Genomic DNA, 17699 nt, shown 5'->3' on the forward strand with positions numbered 1-17699 from the left:
AAGAGAAGAAAAGAGAAGAGAAGGAATATGAAGAGAAGAGAAGAGAAGGAATATGAAGAGAAGAGAAGAAAAGAGAAGAGAAGGAATATGAAGGGAAGAGATGTGAAGAGAAGAAAAGAGAAAAGAAGGAATATGAAGAGAAGAGGCATGAAGAGAAGAGAAGAGATAAGAAGGAATATGAAGAGAAGAGAAGAGACATGAAGAAAAGAGAAGAGAAGGAATATAAAGCAAAGAGAAGAGAAGGAATGTGCAGAAAAAAGAACGATTGTAGCGAGAAAAGAAGGAATATGAAGAGAAGAGAAGAGAAGAGAAGAGAAGAGAAGAGAAGAGAAGAGAAGAGAAGAGAAGAGGAACTCACGGTAGCAGGTGGTCAGTGTGGCGTCCGGCATAAACCCAGGCTTACACAAGCACCTGTAGCTTCCCATGGTGTTGATGCAGTTCCCATTAGGACACACTCCCTGCAGCTGGCACTCGTTGATGTCTGGAAGAGAGAACACAGATGGCTGCGTTGGTTACACGTGTCTACAGAACCTATTAAAGGATCAGGCTCAACTGAAGGCACCTGATAGATTGTCCCAATGAGGACCTTAATAGAGAGAACAGTTTGTGCACTCTTTGTGTGAATATTTCAGAGGGCTGTTCCCACACGCTGTCAGCTCAGGTCAGAATCAGCAGCCAGTGGAAGCTAAATGTGAGCTCTGGACTCTCTAAACAGCCTGTCTAAAAAATGTTTCTTTCCACAACAGATACATCAACAGGCTGGCTGTATTTTACTGTGGCTTGCATTTGAAGCCTTAGCTGGTCATGCTTGAACTGTGAAAGGGGCAGATTTTGCTGCGTTTTTGAGTAGTATGGAATAAGAATTGTGTATAAAATGGACATTTTACTCACAAAAGCTGAAAAGTTATTTTACTTTCCTAGCTGTCGTAAAAACTTCACTACTTTTTCTTGGTAATGGGAACTTCAGACAGCCTCATGCAGGCCAATCAGTTCATTCCTTTTGGGATTCCGGTCCAAGTTGGCATGATTTCAGCATGCAATTCCTGCAGATTTTTCAGGTGCACTTTGCTGTGCTGTGCACCTCCTGTTCTACCACATCCCAAAGGTGTTCAACTGGATTCAGATCCAGTCGTGCACATGAAACCAGTTTGAGGCAACTTTTGCTTATACATCATTAGAAGATGATCATTATGGCCATGAAGGTACGCACATGGTCAGCAACAACACTCAAAGGCTCAAAATGTGCCAAGAAAACATTCCCATTACACCACCGCCACCAGCCTGGACTGCTGACACAAGGCAGGCGAAATATTTGAGAGGGCGCAGATGCTGTCGCGCACTCTGATTGGATAGAGTCTCAAAGTTCTACGCTCCGGATCGTTGCCGTGGTCACAGTGTGCGGCTGCGTTTAATGCTCTAATGCTTAATGCTCCTCTGCTTTCAGGAACAGAGTGGGTTGCCAGCTATTCAGAACTAAGATCAATACAGATTTATATGATTATTTGCTTTCATTTTCCACAACCGCGATTACTTGAAAAAGCAGTCCAAGCAGAAGATACACCCCATGACAGTGTAACCCCCAACCAAGAATCTGGCAACCATGCGTGACAGAGAAGGAGCTCACAAGTGAAGGCTCTTTCTGGCTGCCGTAGAGACCCTGGGCTTAAAATCCTACTAAAGTGCAGTTTGACTACTGCAGCTGTTTTCAGACTGTTCTATGTGGTTTTACTACTGTTTAATTAGCTGCTTCGTCATATACAAGTTTTCATAGAAACTACAGATGATGTTCTGTTCTGGCGTTGGAACGCTGCTGGCGTAGGACTATGAAGGCCTACAGCATTGCGACATCTGTCGACTACAGTACTATTTGTCGAGTGGCACCTGTCGTCTGGACTATAAATTGGCCTTATTGTTGAACGTGACGAAAGAGTAGGAAAGATGACATTCGCCTCATTTGTTTTGTCAAAACAAATCACTTTTTTTTAACACAGGACCCCAAGTTCTGTTTGGTCTCGCTTATATGGGGGTCCTTTTCTCTTATGGGAGCTTCAGGAACCTCCAACTCCCCTTAATTCAAACCTTGGATGCAATACTAACCAACACACTTCACACACATACACCCACACTTGAGTGAGGCCACCGGGTTCAGGCTGACGTGATGCTGTTCCTGTGGCGCTGTTCGGAGTGTGAGGACTTGTGTTGGAATGACACACTCGCACACACACCCCTCCTATCTAACACCACACTAATGCGTTCCTGATGAGAGACACACACCAGTGCTGCAGGGGCACGGACACACACACACTGTTCCAGCTGCTTCAACATCTGCAGCCCAGCTCCACATGACACACCCACACCAGCTGTCAATCAAACCTCTGACACTGTAATGAGCCATAAAACACCCCAGAGGAGAGAGAGAGAGAGAGAGAGAGAGAGAGAGAGAGAGAGAGAGAGAGAGAGGAAAGATAGAGGGAGGAGAGAGATAGAGGAAGGAGAACGAATGAGAGACAGTGAGAGAGGGAGACAGAAAGACAGAGAGAGAGGAAAGAGGGGGAGGAGAGATAGGGGAAAGAGAAAGAATGAGAGACAGTGAGAGAGAGACACAGAGACAGAGAGAGAGGAAAGAGAGGGGGAGGAGAGAGAGGAAGGAGAAATAGTGATAGACAGAGTGAGAGACAGTGGAGAAAGAAAGTGTAACAGACAGAGACAGAGAGACAAAGACAGACAGGGGAGCGAGAGAGGAGAAAATGAGACAGAGAAAGAGAGAGAAGGAGAGAGAGGAAAGAGGGGGAGGAGAGATAGAGGAAAGAGAAAGAATGAGAGACAGTGAGAGAGAGAGACAGAAAGACAGAGAGAGAAAGGGGGGAGAGATAGAGGAAAGAGAAAGAATGAGAGACAGTGAGAGAGAGACAGAAAGACAGAGAGAGAAAGGGGGGAGAGATAGAGGAAAGAGAAAGAATGAGAGACAGTGAGAGAGAGACAGAAAGACAGAGAGAGAAAGGGGGGAGAGATAGAGGAAAGAGAAAGAATGAGAGACAGTGAGAGAGAGAGACAGAAAGACAGAGAGAGAAAGGGGGGAGAGATAGAGGAAAGAGAAAGAATGAGAGACAGTGAGAGAGAGAGACAGAAAGACAGAGAGAGAAAGGGGGGAGAGATAGAGGAAAGAGAAAGAATGAGAGACAGTGAGAGAGACAGAAAGACAGAGAGAGAGGAAAGAGAAAGAATGAGAGACAGTGAGAGAATGAGAGAGAGAGAGACAGAGAGAGAGGAAAGAGGGGGAGGAGAGATGGAGGAAGGAGAAAGAATGAGAGATGGTGAGAGAGAGACAGAAAGACAGAGAGAGAGGAAAGAGAAAGAATGAGAGACAGTGAGAGAATGAGAGAGAGAGAGACAGAGAGAGAGGAATGAGGGGGAGGAGAGATGGAGGAAAGAGAAAGAATGAGAGACAGTGAGAGAGAGAGAGAGAGAGAGAGAGAGAGATGAAAAAGAGTGAGAGGAAAGAGAAAGCATGATAGACAGAGTGAGAGACAGAGGAGAAAGAGAGTAATAGAGAGAGAGAGGGAGAGAGAGACAGACAAGGGAGAGAGAGAGAGGAGAATGAGGCAGAGAAAGAGAGAGGGAGGGGGAGATGGAGGAGAGAGAGAAAGGAGAAAGAGTGAGAGAATGAGAGAGAGAGAGAGAGAGAGAGAGAGAGAGAGAGAGAGATACTGTACTCTATATGAGAAGATGGGTATCAATTCTATGGTTTCATGTCTTGCTCATAACATGAAGCACTGTGTGAGTGAATGCCTTTCTAAATGTGGAGCATTGGCAACACCTGCGTGTGTGTGTGTGTGTGTGTGTGTGTGTGTGTGTGTGTGTGTGTGTGTGGTTTACAGCTACACTCCGTTTCTATAGGCCTGTAAGAAAAAAATAAAACGGAAAAATTCCCTGAATGTTAGGACCAAAAGTTCTTGAAGCAAAATGAACTGAATGTTCTAATAACACTTCACTCTAGAAACACTTCAGTCTTGCTTCAACTTTATTTACAAGAACAGTTTAACGACCTACGAGCGTTTATTTGGAATAACACACGGAAGTGCGTCCCCCTGAAAGTTAAGCTGAAGAATGTTACCTCAAACTCGTTTGTAATGACAGTCCAACATTCTAGGGACGTGAGGAACATTCAGAACGTGCTGAGAACGTTGTAACGGTCCACATTTCTCAAATTCCAGAATGCTAGAAAGCTACAAAGAACGTTCCTGAGAGTGTTAACTCAGCCTCACTTGTAATAAAGCAATAAGCCACGAGAAGCTTAGAGTTACTGCGATTTTAAGGATGTTCTCAGATCTTAAAACTCCCTTACCCGCGACAAAATCACAGCAGTGCACGGACACGGCCAACATAAAGACTGATAAAATACACAATTCTTCTGAAAAGAATTAATAAATTACATAAACAAGCATTCCACCAAGAAATGTAGTTCGGAGTACGGTATTGTTGCCAAACAACCATGGAGCGCTGAATGAGGAGAACATTCAGTTGCCCATTGCTGTTTATGTTATGGTCTTATAAGGATGAACATATGATAACAGCACTGTTTAACGCAAAAACCTTCACTTTATAAGTACGATTTGGTCACTGAATTACCACCGCAAGTCTCTTCGCACCACTCTTCTCACTCTGGGGCTGAATCTCAAACAGCTCCATGCTCCCCTACATAGTGCACTATGTAGGAATTTAAATACTGGATCCTGCAGCCCAACAGAGCAAAATACAACTAAGAAATGGTCATATGGGACACTCGATAAATGATGCACTACTTGGCTGTGGATGCTAGAATAGCTAACATATTATTTAGGGAGTACGGCGTCGTTTGGGATTCGGCCTGGGCTTGACACTACTCCTGACTGAAACACAAACATTTGAAGTGTGTAAGTTTCTAGACTTTTTTACTGCTGTTTTACAGTGAATCATTCCATAATTACCGATAATGACGGAATAGTTTAGTCTGTTAGCTATCTGACCAGCCTAGGTCTAGTTAAGAAAATAAGTTGTCAGCCCCTCGGTTTAAGCAAAAAAAACAGATTCTTAATTCATCAGTACACTCTTCCTGCGCTCAGCATTATAGCCAAAGGTTATTCCATTAACAGCATAAGGGTTTTTCGTGCCGTGGTTCAGTGATACAGAGTTTAGTTGCTGTGAGCTGTTAATTGCTGTACGTATACAGTGGATTTTACAACAAACACAGCTCAGCCAGTCAGATTTTAGGACCAGAACTATCAATTTGATGTTACCTCACCATCATTTGCAGTGACAGTTTGGACAGTTGTAACATTCTGGGAATACTCTAAATGTCCACTTTTCTCAGTTTTCCAGAATGCAAGAACATTACTAAGAACATTCCTCGAATGTCGCCTCAACCTTATTTGCTACGACAATTTAACACTACCTAACCTAACATTACCTAACATTTAACGTTACCTCAACCTCATTTGCAAAGATGGTTGCCATGGGTTCATTTCCTAAAAACGTTTTCTCGTGTTTCCAGAATGCTAGCAGGAACATTTCCAAGACTGTAACCTCCACCTCATTTTTAGTGACAACTGAACATTCTTGGAATGGTTCTTTAGAAAGTGATGGCTGTAACTGTTGCTTCACACTGCATTTTAATCTGCGCCATCAATAGAAGTATAAGGTCTGCAATGCGGGCGATTCGACCCAATTTGGTTTTGGACAGAACTTTGTTGGACCTGGTTCAGTTTCAGGCTCAAAACTAGATAATGTGGACCAGGTCAGCACTCAGGGTTTGGCACAGACACAGGTCGGTTTCGGACCCAAACCTTGATGATGTGGTTCAGGTCAGGTTGGGCTCAGACAGAAATTTCTCAGGTTGTATTTGGGTTTCTATGAACAATTCAGCCCATTTAAGCTCCTCACACTCCTCTAAACAAAATGAAGCTCATTCAATCATCGCTTGCGTTTGACTAAAGCTCGACATTCCAAACAGCTTTCCAAACATTTGTTTCCTTTCCTTTCTCTCCGCTGGGCACAGTTGTACCAAGTCGGACGAACACAAATGCGTAAACCTGCACCCGACAGACAAAATATGGAAATGAGATCCAAATGGCCTTGTGAAAAGATGAAGCGCTGACTAACATGGGGGGAACGGTGGAGGATCACCGAGCCTGAGGAGAAAGCTGAATCAGAAGCAGGTTTGGGAGTGCTGGAACTTTCTCTCTCAGACCCATTTCCCTCTTTCATTCCTGGAAAATTCACTCAATTACAGTCAGCATTGTGCTTTGAGCTACGTAGCCTCATATCGGCTTTTAAAGACTCTGGGCTATTAGTAAACACATCAACCTGCCCCTAAAGGACGGAGGGAAACAGTGTAATGAGATCCAAATGGTCTTCCAAGAGTATAACTGAATTGTGAGTAATGGCAGGCAGCATATGTCCAATGCAGGAGTGCAAAGAACACTGAAAATGCCTGCTGAAATAAAGCGCAGCTACTGTAGTCACAATTCACATGAATTCAAGTTAAACAAAAAAAAAATGAGAATAACTGAAGAGTCAAGCCGCTTAATGATTAATTATCACCAAACGCTGAACATTGGCCAGCTAGCTAACAGGCACTGACAGCAGAACATTCCCTCGCAATAAAGCAACACTTTTTTTTTCTCAGCACAGTAGTGACAGAAGTGTCCAGCACTATTGCTGCAGGTTTTACACACATCAGGTGTCATTGCTAGTTTGAGAGTGGTCCACCAACCAAAAACATCCAGCCAAGAGCATGAAGAGGTAGAGAAGTAGAGGCTAACAGAAACTGTGGACCAACGGATGAGCTACAGTCACTAACTGCAAACCTGCGGTGGAGTTGAGGCAACAAGGGTTTTCTAATAAAGTGGCCAGTGAGTGTTTTCAATGGGTGCAGTATACAGCAATTTCGATTCTAACTCAGCTGACTGGACATGTGGTAAGTGTGTGAATGGGCTATGTGAGGTTTGCAGTATCTGTAAGCCCACCAACTGAACCCAATCCCATGAAAAAAATTCCCAGGGTTATGCTCGCCAGTGTTATGTTGACAAAATGAAACTCAGTTATTAATATTACTGGTCCATCATTCCTCAATGACTGCCCTAGGGGCCGTCGTGGGCTGGAGGTTAGGGAGCTGGCCCTGTGACCAGAAGGTTGCCGGTTCGATCCCCAGGGCCGACAGTCCATGACTGAGGTGTCCTTGAACAAGACGCCTAACCCCCAACTGCTCCCCGGGCGCCATGGATAGGGCTGCCCACCGCTCCGGGCAAGTGTGCCCCTAGTGTGTGTGTGTTCACTAGTGTGTATGTGGTGTTTCACTTCACGGATGGGTTAAATGCGGAGGTGGAATTTCCCTGGTTGTGGGATCAAAAAAGTATCACTAAAATCAATATCAAACAAATATTTGAATGTATCTAATATCTGCCCCTTTGGAAATCCTTTAATCCCTTTTTAATTGCCGGTTTAATGAGGACTTGGCACAAACTACAACTAAAGATAGATAATTCAATGAAGAATGAAATATTGAAATAACTTATTACTCAATGCTTTATTATTAGCATAAAATATGAGCTTCCTGCTGAACTTTCCAGAAACCCGTCTTTATATGTAGCCATAGTTGCAAGCAGGTCCTTTTCCCTCGCTTGGCCTCTCTTTTAGCTGTGGTTCGGCTTTGGGTTTGGCAAACGGTGGCAGTTTGGTGGTGACTGCTAACACACACACACACACAATCAGAGAGAGCTAAGCTGGGTGCGGCTAACCCACTGAGGGTGTGTGTCTCTTTGTGCGCGTATGGGCAATTTCAAAACCAGCCTTCTACCAGAGCCACAACGCGGTCAGCATGAGGTATAATATGTAATAGCAGTGGCATGTTAGCTGTGTTTTGGCAGCGCTTGCTGTGACTGTAATGCCATCAGGAGTGTTACAGAGGACTGCAGAGTTCAGAAGGAACTGCAGATAAATACAAATTCACACATCATCGGGACGCTTGGTGTCTGATATTTGTTTGCTTAATTTTACATTGGAGCTATGAGGCTAATGACATACTGTTATGCAGATGAACAAAAGTAGCTGACAAAAAATAGGCTTCCAGATATTCAATGTACTTGTTTATCCAACTTACACTGTCAGGAACTACAAAAGTATGTTTAAGATTGAAACTTTTTCAAAGCAATTTTCTCCTCAGTTCAGCCAGGCATAATTTCACATGATAGCTAAGTCCCCCATCAGGTAAAAGCTAGCAAGACAAGCACCACCAAATCTTTTCATATGCCATAATAATCCATCCATTTTCTAGGCCACTTCTCCCTCAGGCCTGACTGCATGCCTTCAGACTGTGGGAGGAAACCCACGCAGACACAGGGAGAACATGCAAACTCTACACAGAGAGGACCCCGGTCACCTGGCCGGGGAATCGAACCCAGACCCTCCTCACTGTGAGGCAACAGTGCTGTCCACCGCACCATAATAATAGCACTACTACTACTACTACTTATTATTATTATTATTATTATTATTATTATTGCTGTTGTCGGGTGAAAACCTAGTATCTCCATTTTTGTTCGTTTCGTTTTTTAGTTTTTGACATAATTTGAAAATAGCTGTAGCTGTTTACATTGTTTGTAGTTTTCATGATGATTGGACTAAAATAAATGACCCAAAATGACTTGGAAAAAATTCTGGTACCACTGACTTACATTAAAAGTAAAGTAGGTTTTTCCTTAAAGTTACAGTTTTGGAGATACAAGGTTTTGTTCCAACAACAGCGAGGTATATATATATATATATATATATATATATACAGGCCAAAGACAGTCCATGGCCAATTGGACATGCTAAATTGCCCCTGTGTGTGAGTGACTGTCTGTGTCTGTCTGTCTGCCCTGCGATGGACTGGCGACCTGTTGAGGGTGCATCCTGCCTTCTGCCCGAAGACCGCTGGGATAGGCTGCAGCACCCCCCCACGACCCTGACAGAGAAGCGGCTTAGAAAATGGATGGATGGATGGATGGATGTATATATATATATATATATATATATATGTGTGTGTGTGTATATTATGGCAATAAAGTGTACCTCGTCTTTTTTTCTGGCGTGTAAAATGGCATTTTAAACCTATGAGGGAAAAAATGAGAACGAGGGAAAAACTCAGAGGCAGCATAAGTTAGAGCACCAGAGGGAGGGCTATCTTTCCCTTCTTTAGTGTAGCTCTTGATCTACAAGGCTAATGTTGCATACAAGCAGCAAAAATGGACAACCCTGCTAAAAAGAAACTGCTTAGACCTGCATAAACTCCATGCTAGACTAAGCTGGTTTAAGCTGGTTTAGTGGTGGTGTGGTGCTGGTTTAGCTTGTCAACCAGCAAATGACAGCACCAGCGCAAAACTAAATAAGCAAACTTTGGCAAAATGCCTCTTTAAGACGAGGTCAAGAAGTCGAGCAGTTTCTTTTTGTGTTTCTCTCTCTGGCCTGCAGTGAGTGAGGGCACGGTGAGGTGTGAGGAGGATGATGGAGGATTGTCAGCTTTAATGCATTGGAACCATCTCTCACCATCATACTCAAACTCCACTCCCATTACACAGATCTATCAAACGTGACACCTGTCTCTCCTCCAGTCGTTCCTCTCTCTCTCTCCCCTCCTCTTTGTCCCTTCATCTTCTCTCTCTTTCTCTCTGAAGCAGGACACATCGCTCAGAGAGCCAGTGACTCTTATCAGTTTGATGGATTCGAGTTAACTCGGAGGGGACAGGCGGTGGCAGTTTGAGAATATAATGACTCAGAGTGACGCCCACCAGGGGGCGCTGTACACGGGAGGAGAGCACACTCTCACACACGCTGATTTCCCTCCTCCACTGAGGCGCACACACACTCAACATCCCGTCAGAGCAAGCTATATGCATATACTCCTCCCTGCTCATCTCTCTGTCTCCTTCACTCTCTTTCCCTCCTGCTTTGCTCTGTTTCTCTCCTTCTATATAGATATCACTCTATTTCTCTCTCTCTCTAAAGTCTCACCTCTCCATCGTGCTACAGCGCTTCCTCTCTGTTTCTCAATGTCTCTCTTGTACACACTGTCTCTCTCTCTTTTTCTAACATTGTCACCATAGCTCTCTCTCTCTCTCTGCTTTTCTCTCTAACACATGCTCACTCTCTCTTTTTCTCTTACTCTCTCTCCCACTCTAAAAGACTCACCTCTCTCTCTCACTATAACACACTCTCTCTCTCAACTCTGAGTAATAGAAGACAAATCATTCTTTTCAGGCTCATTTCTCTCAATATGAGAAAACAAAAGAGCTGTCCAACACACACACACACACACGCGCTCACTCACACACACACATACACACACACACACACACACACACGCTCACTCACACACACACATATACACACACACACACACACTTACATATACACACACACTCTCACACGCATGCTCAATCACACACACACGCTCGCTCACTCACACACACACACATATACACACACACACACACACACGCTCACTCACACACACGCACACACCCATGCTCACTCACACACACACACACGCTCACTCACACACACACACACGCTCACTCACACACACGCATACACCCATGCTCACTCACACACACACGCTCACTCACACACACACACACACACACATTCACACACAAACACATGCTCACACACACACACACACACGCTCACACACACACACATGCTCACACACACACACGCTCACTCACACACACGCTCACACACTCACACACACACACACACTGACTCACACACGCTCACACTTAAGTGAAAGTTTAACTGTTACCGATGCAGCGTGTGCCGTTGAACCTCTTGTAGCCCTGAGGACACTCCAACAGCGGAATCGCTGTAGAAGAGAAACAGAAGAGGAAAAACACAATTATTCACAGGACAAAATGACGTCTCCGACAGCACAGGGTGAGCAATACAGACAGGAGGAACCCCAGGTGATGTGTAATGATGTGTAAAATACCAACACCAGCATAGAGACACACCTCAGCTGAATGCACACCGAACCACGAGGAGGAGACCTCTTAGCAGGAGGCCGGCTGAAGAGCTCTACTGTCTTTGGGATGATACTTGTAATATAACCAATTCCCACGCTTTCAAAGCTCTTCAATTCAAGTGCTTACGGGATTACGGTCATTTAGGCTCTTGACTTATTTAGTACTGAGATTAAAGACTAAACTTCTGACTAATTGTATCATTAAGGTGTAAACAAAGTCACTGAGTGGTTTGGTGGCTTCTCTGGTCACTGGATGGCAAATATAATGGCTGTATTTGTGTTGTAGACATGACGGTGTCTGGTTCCTTTCACCACCACTGTATATGAATTCGGTTTGGTAGGTCTCTCTACAACAAAGCATTTCACATCCGACCACTCCGAATCATTTCGTTTACATTTCAACTACGTAATTATGGATAAATGTAGAGGATATGGATAAATGATGGATAAAGTGGACCCCGGAGGGATGTTAGAGTACCCAGCTAGCTCAACGACAGTCTTTACGGGGGTTTGGGAATCTCTTTCTACCATCTCTAACTGCTTCCTCAGTGAGTCAGCTGCTGATACAAGATCTAAGTGTTAATGACTGATGTTTACACTGTAGTAAACTGCCCCTTCAAAGGTTTTCAAAGGGAGAGGCAAGCCTTTCTGTAATGCAGGGGTAGAAAACAACACTGTCAAATTTCATTTCTTTCTGTGGCACATTCACTCGCACCCCAAAGCACTGAGACCCATGTAAGAATATGTAAACTGATCTGAAAAGCGGCCCATATATGGCTCAAATGTCTCCACCCAAAGCACCTATAATCCAGAGGCTGAGGCCCAGGCTGCTGGAACAAGGCCACGTTTGTTAGAGCGCTAGCCAACGTCTTTACCAGCTACATCCGTCTCCAGAAAACACAATGAGGCGGTTCACACACTTGCGCCAAACTCACACCCGTGAGCCCTGCGGCGCTCTCCAACACTGAGGCTTTGTGGAGGTCGGGGTCGCAGGGGAGAGATTGGGCGATTCCTGCTGATTGGGGTACAACTTTGTGCTCTAAGAAGGCACCGAACATGCACTAATGTGGGCTGCTGCACGCACCAACTTGTCTGCTTTGTTCACTCATGCTCTCTAGGGAGAGGGTGGGTATCATTCAGCCGTTAACATTAGTTGTCCAATTATTTATGGTTGAAGTGTTATCACAGTTGAGTCCGGTCGATGGAACGTATGTTTCAGCAGCGATAAAAAGAGGCCTGCTGATTATTTAAGGTTGAAACATCACAGCTATTGAGTCAAGTTGAAACTAGACACACATTTAGAGTCGATCACATTGCTAATTTATAGCAGCCAGCTAATCACAAGACACTTTGCCCTGTTTGCCCTGTTGCTAATATACAGAGGGTGATTATTATGTGTGGCTGAAACGGACATTACAGAATAAAGATGAAACAAAACAGAGATTTAGCATCGCTCAGTGTTGGTAACTCATAAAGGCTAGCTAATTATTTGTGGGTGAAGCATCCCTGATAGCGAGCATACACTCATTGGCCACTCATTGGGTTCAACTGCTTGTTAACACAAATAGCTGATCAGCCAATCACACGGCCGCAACTCACTGCATTCAGGCATGTAGAGGTGGTCAAGACGACTTGCTGAAGTGCAGACCGAGCATCAGAACGGGGAAGAAAGGGGATTTAAGGGGCTTTGAACGTGGCGTGGTTGTTGGTGCCAGACGGGCTGGTCTGAGTATTTCAGAAACTGCTGATCTGCTGGGATTTTCACAAACAACCATCTCTAGGGTTGACACAGAACGGTCCGAAAAAGAGGAAATATCCAGTGAGCGGTCAGTTGTGTGGACGAAAATGCCTCGTTGATGTGAGAGGTCAGAGGAGAATGGGCAGACTGGTTCCAGATGATGGAAAGGCAACAGGAACTCAAATAACCAACCAGAATCTCTGAGGAACGTTTCCAACACCTTGTTGAAAGTCTGACATGAAGAATTAAGACAGTTCTGAAGGCCAAATGGGGTCCAAGCTTTTACTAGCAAGGTGTACCTAATAAAGCGGCTTACTTGTGTTGCCAGCTATTTAGACATTAAAGGCTGTGTGTTGAGTTTTTTTCAGAGGACAGTAAATTTGCACTGCTTTACAAGCTGCACACTGACTGCTTTCAGTCATATCTGAGTTTCATTTCTACCCCCATGAAAATGTGAGGGGTGTACTCACTTTTGCGAGATACTGTGGCTTCGTTTGCAGATGCGAATTTACAGTGTCTAGTTAATTCTTTGCGGTTGAAATGTTATCATTACGGAGTCGACGTTGAAAGAAGATACAGCCGTAGCGTTTGGTAATTATAGAGGTTAGCTAATTATTTCTCATTAAAATATAACTATTAAGTGAAGCTGAAACAAAAAAACAGTTTTTTGATTGTTCAGTGCTGCTAATCATAGAAATAGCTAATTATTTCTGCTTGAAACGTTATCGTTAAGTCAAGTTGAAACAAGATACAGATGTTCCACTTTGCTAATTATAGAGGCCGACTAATTATTTGTGGTTGAAATATCATCATTACCGAGTCGAGCAGCCCTGATAGCAAGAGGACAGTGGACCGCTGTCGGCCCACTAACAGCAAAGCTGGCGGTCCGCTGGTGTTTGGCCCAGTGTTTCTGGGTGGCCCACCGGTGGTTAAGCAGAGTATTAGACTGTCCAGTTTACTGATTTCTCCTTCCTCCCTCTCTTTAGTTTTACTCTGTAAATTACTGTAGTAAATCATTTGAATTTGAATCCAGCTCAGTTTGTAATATTTATCCAAGTTTATTTTCTAAAATAAAAGTCTGTGTATATTTAAAATCTGTTTGAGGAGTTTTGAAAAATAGTTCAAGTTTGTATGCAGGACAGTAATCTGGGTGGTCCGAGGGTGGACCAGCAATGGCAAACAGTGCTGACCTTATCAAGCCAGCAGACCGATATATGCTTGCTATCTGGGAAGATGCACATTCAGCGTTGTTTACCATTTTTAATTTATGGAGATTAGCTGATTATTTGTGGTTGAAACATTACGGCTGAATCAAACCGACACATGATACAAATTTAGCGTTCTTCAACGATTCAACCCAAGTTCAGCCACGTCACCCCACTGCTGCGCTCCCTTCACTGGCTTCCTGTAGCTGCATCAGATTTAAACCCTAATGCTGCCCCACGAAGCCAAAAATGGACCAGCCCCTACCGACTTGATGGCAATGGTGAAATCTCGAACTGTACCACGAACCCTTCGAGCACAGCTCGGCTTGACCCGCCATCCTTCAAGGCGCGTGGAAGACAAGCGTCGAGAATGTTCTCGGTCCTGGAGCCCAGGTGGGGGAATGAACTCCCACTGGCCGTCTGTACAGCGGAGTCTCTCACTGTCTTCAAACACAGACTGAAGACCGTCTCTTTACACAGCACTTAAATGAGCATTGAGTTAAGTATTGATTGCAGTATATTGTGCTCCACTTATATATCATATTATATTGTATTGTATTGCACTGTGTATTGTAGTTTACTGTACTGTATTGTTTTGCATTGTACGGCACAGAGTTGCTCCTTTTTTCTGGGTATCTACAGCGACTCTTTGTTTCTAGCAGACCATCTTTCTCTCTAACCTACTGGTAACTAGCAGAGATACTTTCTCTAGACAGACAAAGCTCTTCTTGTAAGTCGCTCTGGATAACAGCGTCTGCTAAATGCTGTAAATCTGTATGTATATATATATATATATATATGTATATATACACACATACACACACACACAGTACTGTGCGAAAGTCTGAGGCGCCCAAGACTCATTTTCAAAATCTATTTATTTGTGTAGTTTGTGTTTATTTGCTGAGAAAAGTGTTAATATTTGAATAAACAAAATGTATAGAACATTAATTAATAATGATTTTATATATATATATATATATATATATATATATATATATATATATATATATATATATATATATATATATAGTGATTTTCTGGATGTTAGTGTGTGTGTTTACCCGTCTCCAAGCCTCTCCTCCTCGAGGAAGCCCAGTATTATATGTAGTTAAAAAGCAGCTCCTGGTTTGACCAATCAGTGCTCAGTAAATTGAGCTCATGATGTAATTGATGATATTAATGAGTCTCTGTGGCGGCTGTGAAGGTGTCCAGGAAAAATATGGACCCAAGAAATTCTTGTTACTGTTTATTGTTTTTATGTTTATTTGAATTATGAATATGACTTTATTCTAATGTATATTGTGATAAACTCACTGCTGAGAGAAACTGTTTGAAAATTTGCTTAGACGTCTAAAACTTTCACACAGTGCTGTATGTATGTATATATATATATATATATATATATATATATACATATAGGCTGACTAATTATGTGTGGATGAAACCGTAATTATTGAGTCAAGACGAAGAAATACAAATTTAGCATCATTACAAACTTATAGAGCCTAACTAAATATGTGTGGATCAAACAGGATAATTATTGAGTCTAAATGAAAGAATGCAGATTTAGATTTACTCAATGTGGCCAATTTATAAAGGCCAGCTAATTATTTCTCATTAAAATATAACTATTGAGTCAAGTTGAAACAAAAACAGTTTCAGCACTGTTCAATGTTGCTAATCATAGAGGACAGCCAATTATTTCTGGTTGAAACATTATTGTTAAGTCAAGAAAGAAGATACGCATTTAGCACTTGGCTAATTACAGAGGCTAGCTAATTATTTATGGATGAAATATCATCACTGAGTCAAGCAAAAATACACATTTAGCAGTGTCAACGCTTCTAATTTATAGAGGTTAGCTGACTATTTGTGGTTGAAACATTATGGCTGAATCAAACTGAGACCTGATACAGATTCAGCGTTCTTCAACGCTGCTAATTAGAGCTGAGTCAATTATTGGTGGCTAATGCGTCACGACAAGACACACATTTAGCTTTGTTTGCTGATGCTAATTTACGGACGCTACCTAATCCTTTGTGGTTGAAATGTTATCGTTACGGAGTTGAAGTTGAAACAAGACACAGGTGTAGCGCTGTTCAACTTTGGTAATTATAGAGGCTCGTTAATTATTTCTCATTAAAACATTTAGGGCATGTGGCAGACTTTTTCAGAGCAACTTAGAATTTGAAGGTAGCGTTAGGAGTCTTGCCCAAGGACTCATTGTCGTAGTGTAGTGTGTTTACCCAGGCGGGGCACTGAACCCCAGTCTACAGTGTATTAGGTGAAGGTGGTGTTAGGAGTCTTGCCCAAGGACTCTTATTGTTATAGTGTAGTGTGTTTGCCAAGGTGGGGATTGAACCCCAGTCTACAGTGTATTAGGTGAAGGTGGTGTTAGGAGTCTTGCCCAAGGACTCATTGTCATAGTGTAGTGTGTTTACCCAGGCGGGGCACTGAACCCCAGTCTACAGTGTATTAGGTGAAGGTGGTGTTAGGAGTCTTGACCACGGACTCTTATTGGTATAGCGTAGGGTGTTTGCCATGGTGGGGATTGAATCCGCAGAGATGTTCCCCACTACACTACACCATATGCTAATTATTTGTGGTTGGCATTTTTTGTAGGCGAGTTAAGTTTAGATTTAGCGTTGTTCAATGTTCAACATTACCGATTTATAGAGACTGAGCATTTATGGTTGCTGGACCTTGCTAATCATAGACATAGATCATCATTATTGAGTCGACGCAAAGTACAGCTTTAGGGTTGTTCAACCTCGCTGGCCGACAAGCTCAGTTTTCTCTCCCTGCTGGACTAGCCAACTTTCGCGAATGCCCAAGAGAAAAGGAAGAAAGAAAAGGAAAAAAAAAAAAAAGAAACAGGCCATATCTGTGTGGAGGACCGTTTTTAGTTCCGTCTCAGGGGAAGTGGAGGAAATGAATGGCGGAATCAGGGTTCAGCGCTCCCTCTCTCTCAGCCAGTCTCCCTTGTTTCCAGACAGGGAGAGGAGAGAGAGACGAATGCTTGGGAGAACAAAGTGATACAGAGACGTCCAGAGATTTCGTTGACCTGCTCCACAAATAAACGCTCCGTCTGAGGGCTGTGCCTTATTTATCTATGTAAACACAAGAGTCCCATAATACCACTGACTCACAGCGAGTGCCAGGCTCCTCCGCTGGCAGTCCGTGCCAGCTGCAGGCAAAACATACTGTAATCTATAAAATTGTACAGGCCAGCTATTTTCATTTTTAGCAGGGCAACATATTTAGATAACAGTGCTTCATAAACCACATAAGTATGTGTTTTTGAGATTACACGAGTGTGGTATAATTTAAGTGTCCAGTTTGCATAATGCTAATTAGTGTACATAAATTTCCATTACTTGCCAGCTACATTAGCCTCATAGCTCCAGTGCAAGACTGAAGAAGTAACGGTAACACTTTACTGCAGGGTGCTGTTTATACGGCTACATGGCACCTACATAAGCTTGTCATTACAACTGACCCCACATAATTGTTTATAAATACTTATTAAAACAGGCCTCATCTGTCATTAAGGGTATTTTAGCTGACTTTGATCAAAATTGGCAAATGTAACCTTTATAAATAATGATGCTTATTGGAACAAGCATTTATAAACAGGTATGTCAGTTTTCATGACAAGCTTATGTAGGTGTCACATTGCCTTATGAACCGAAGTAACCTTTGTACACTTAAC

At 43.1% G+C, this 17699-nt stretch overlaps 1 protein-coding gene across 4 annotated transcripts in view; it reads right to left on the minus strand.

The window, feature by feature from the left end:
• Positions 1–17699, minus strand: part of ltbp1 (latent transforming growth factor beta binding protein 1) — a 208150-nt gene that overhangs the window by 86780 nt on the left and 103671 nt on the right. For all 4 annotated transcript variants that reach the window (XM_037542090.1, XM_037542089.1, XM_037542091.1 and 1 more), the window contains exons 9-10: positions 10823–10882; positions 359–481 (exon numbers count right to left, since the gene is read on the minus strand). In XM_037542090.1, coding sequence (XP_037397987.1) covers positions 359–481; positions 10823–10882 — 183 coding nt within the window. The remainder of the gene's footprint in view (positions 1–358; positions 482–10822; positions 10883–17699) is intronic.

The sequence above is a fragment of the Pygocentrus nattereri genome, chromosome 10 (genome assembly GCF_015220715.1).
Source record: "Pygocentrus nattereri isolate fPygNat1 chromosome 10, fPygNat1.pri, whole genome shotgun sequence".
Classification (NCBI taxonomy): Eukaryota; Metazoa; Chordata; class Actinopteri; order Characiformes; family Serrasalmidae; genus Pygocentrus; species Pygocentrus nattereri.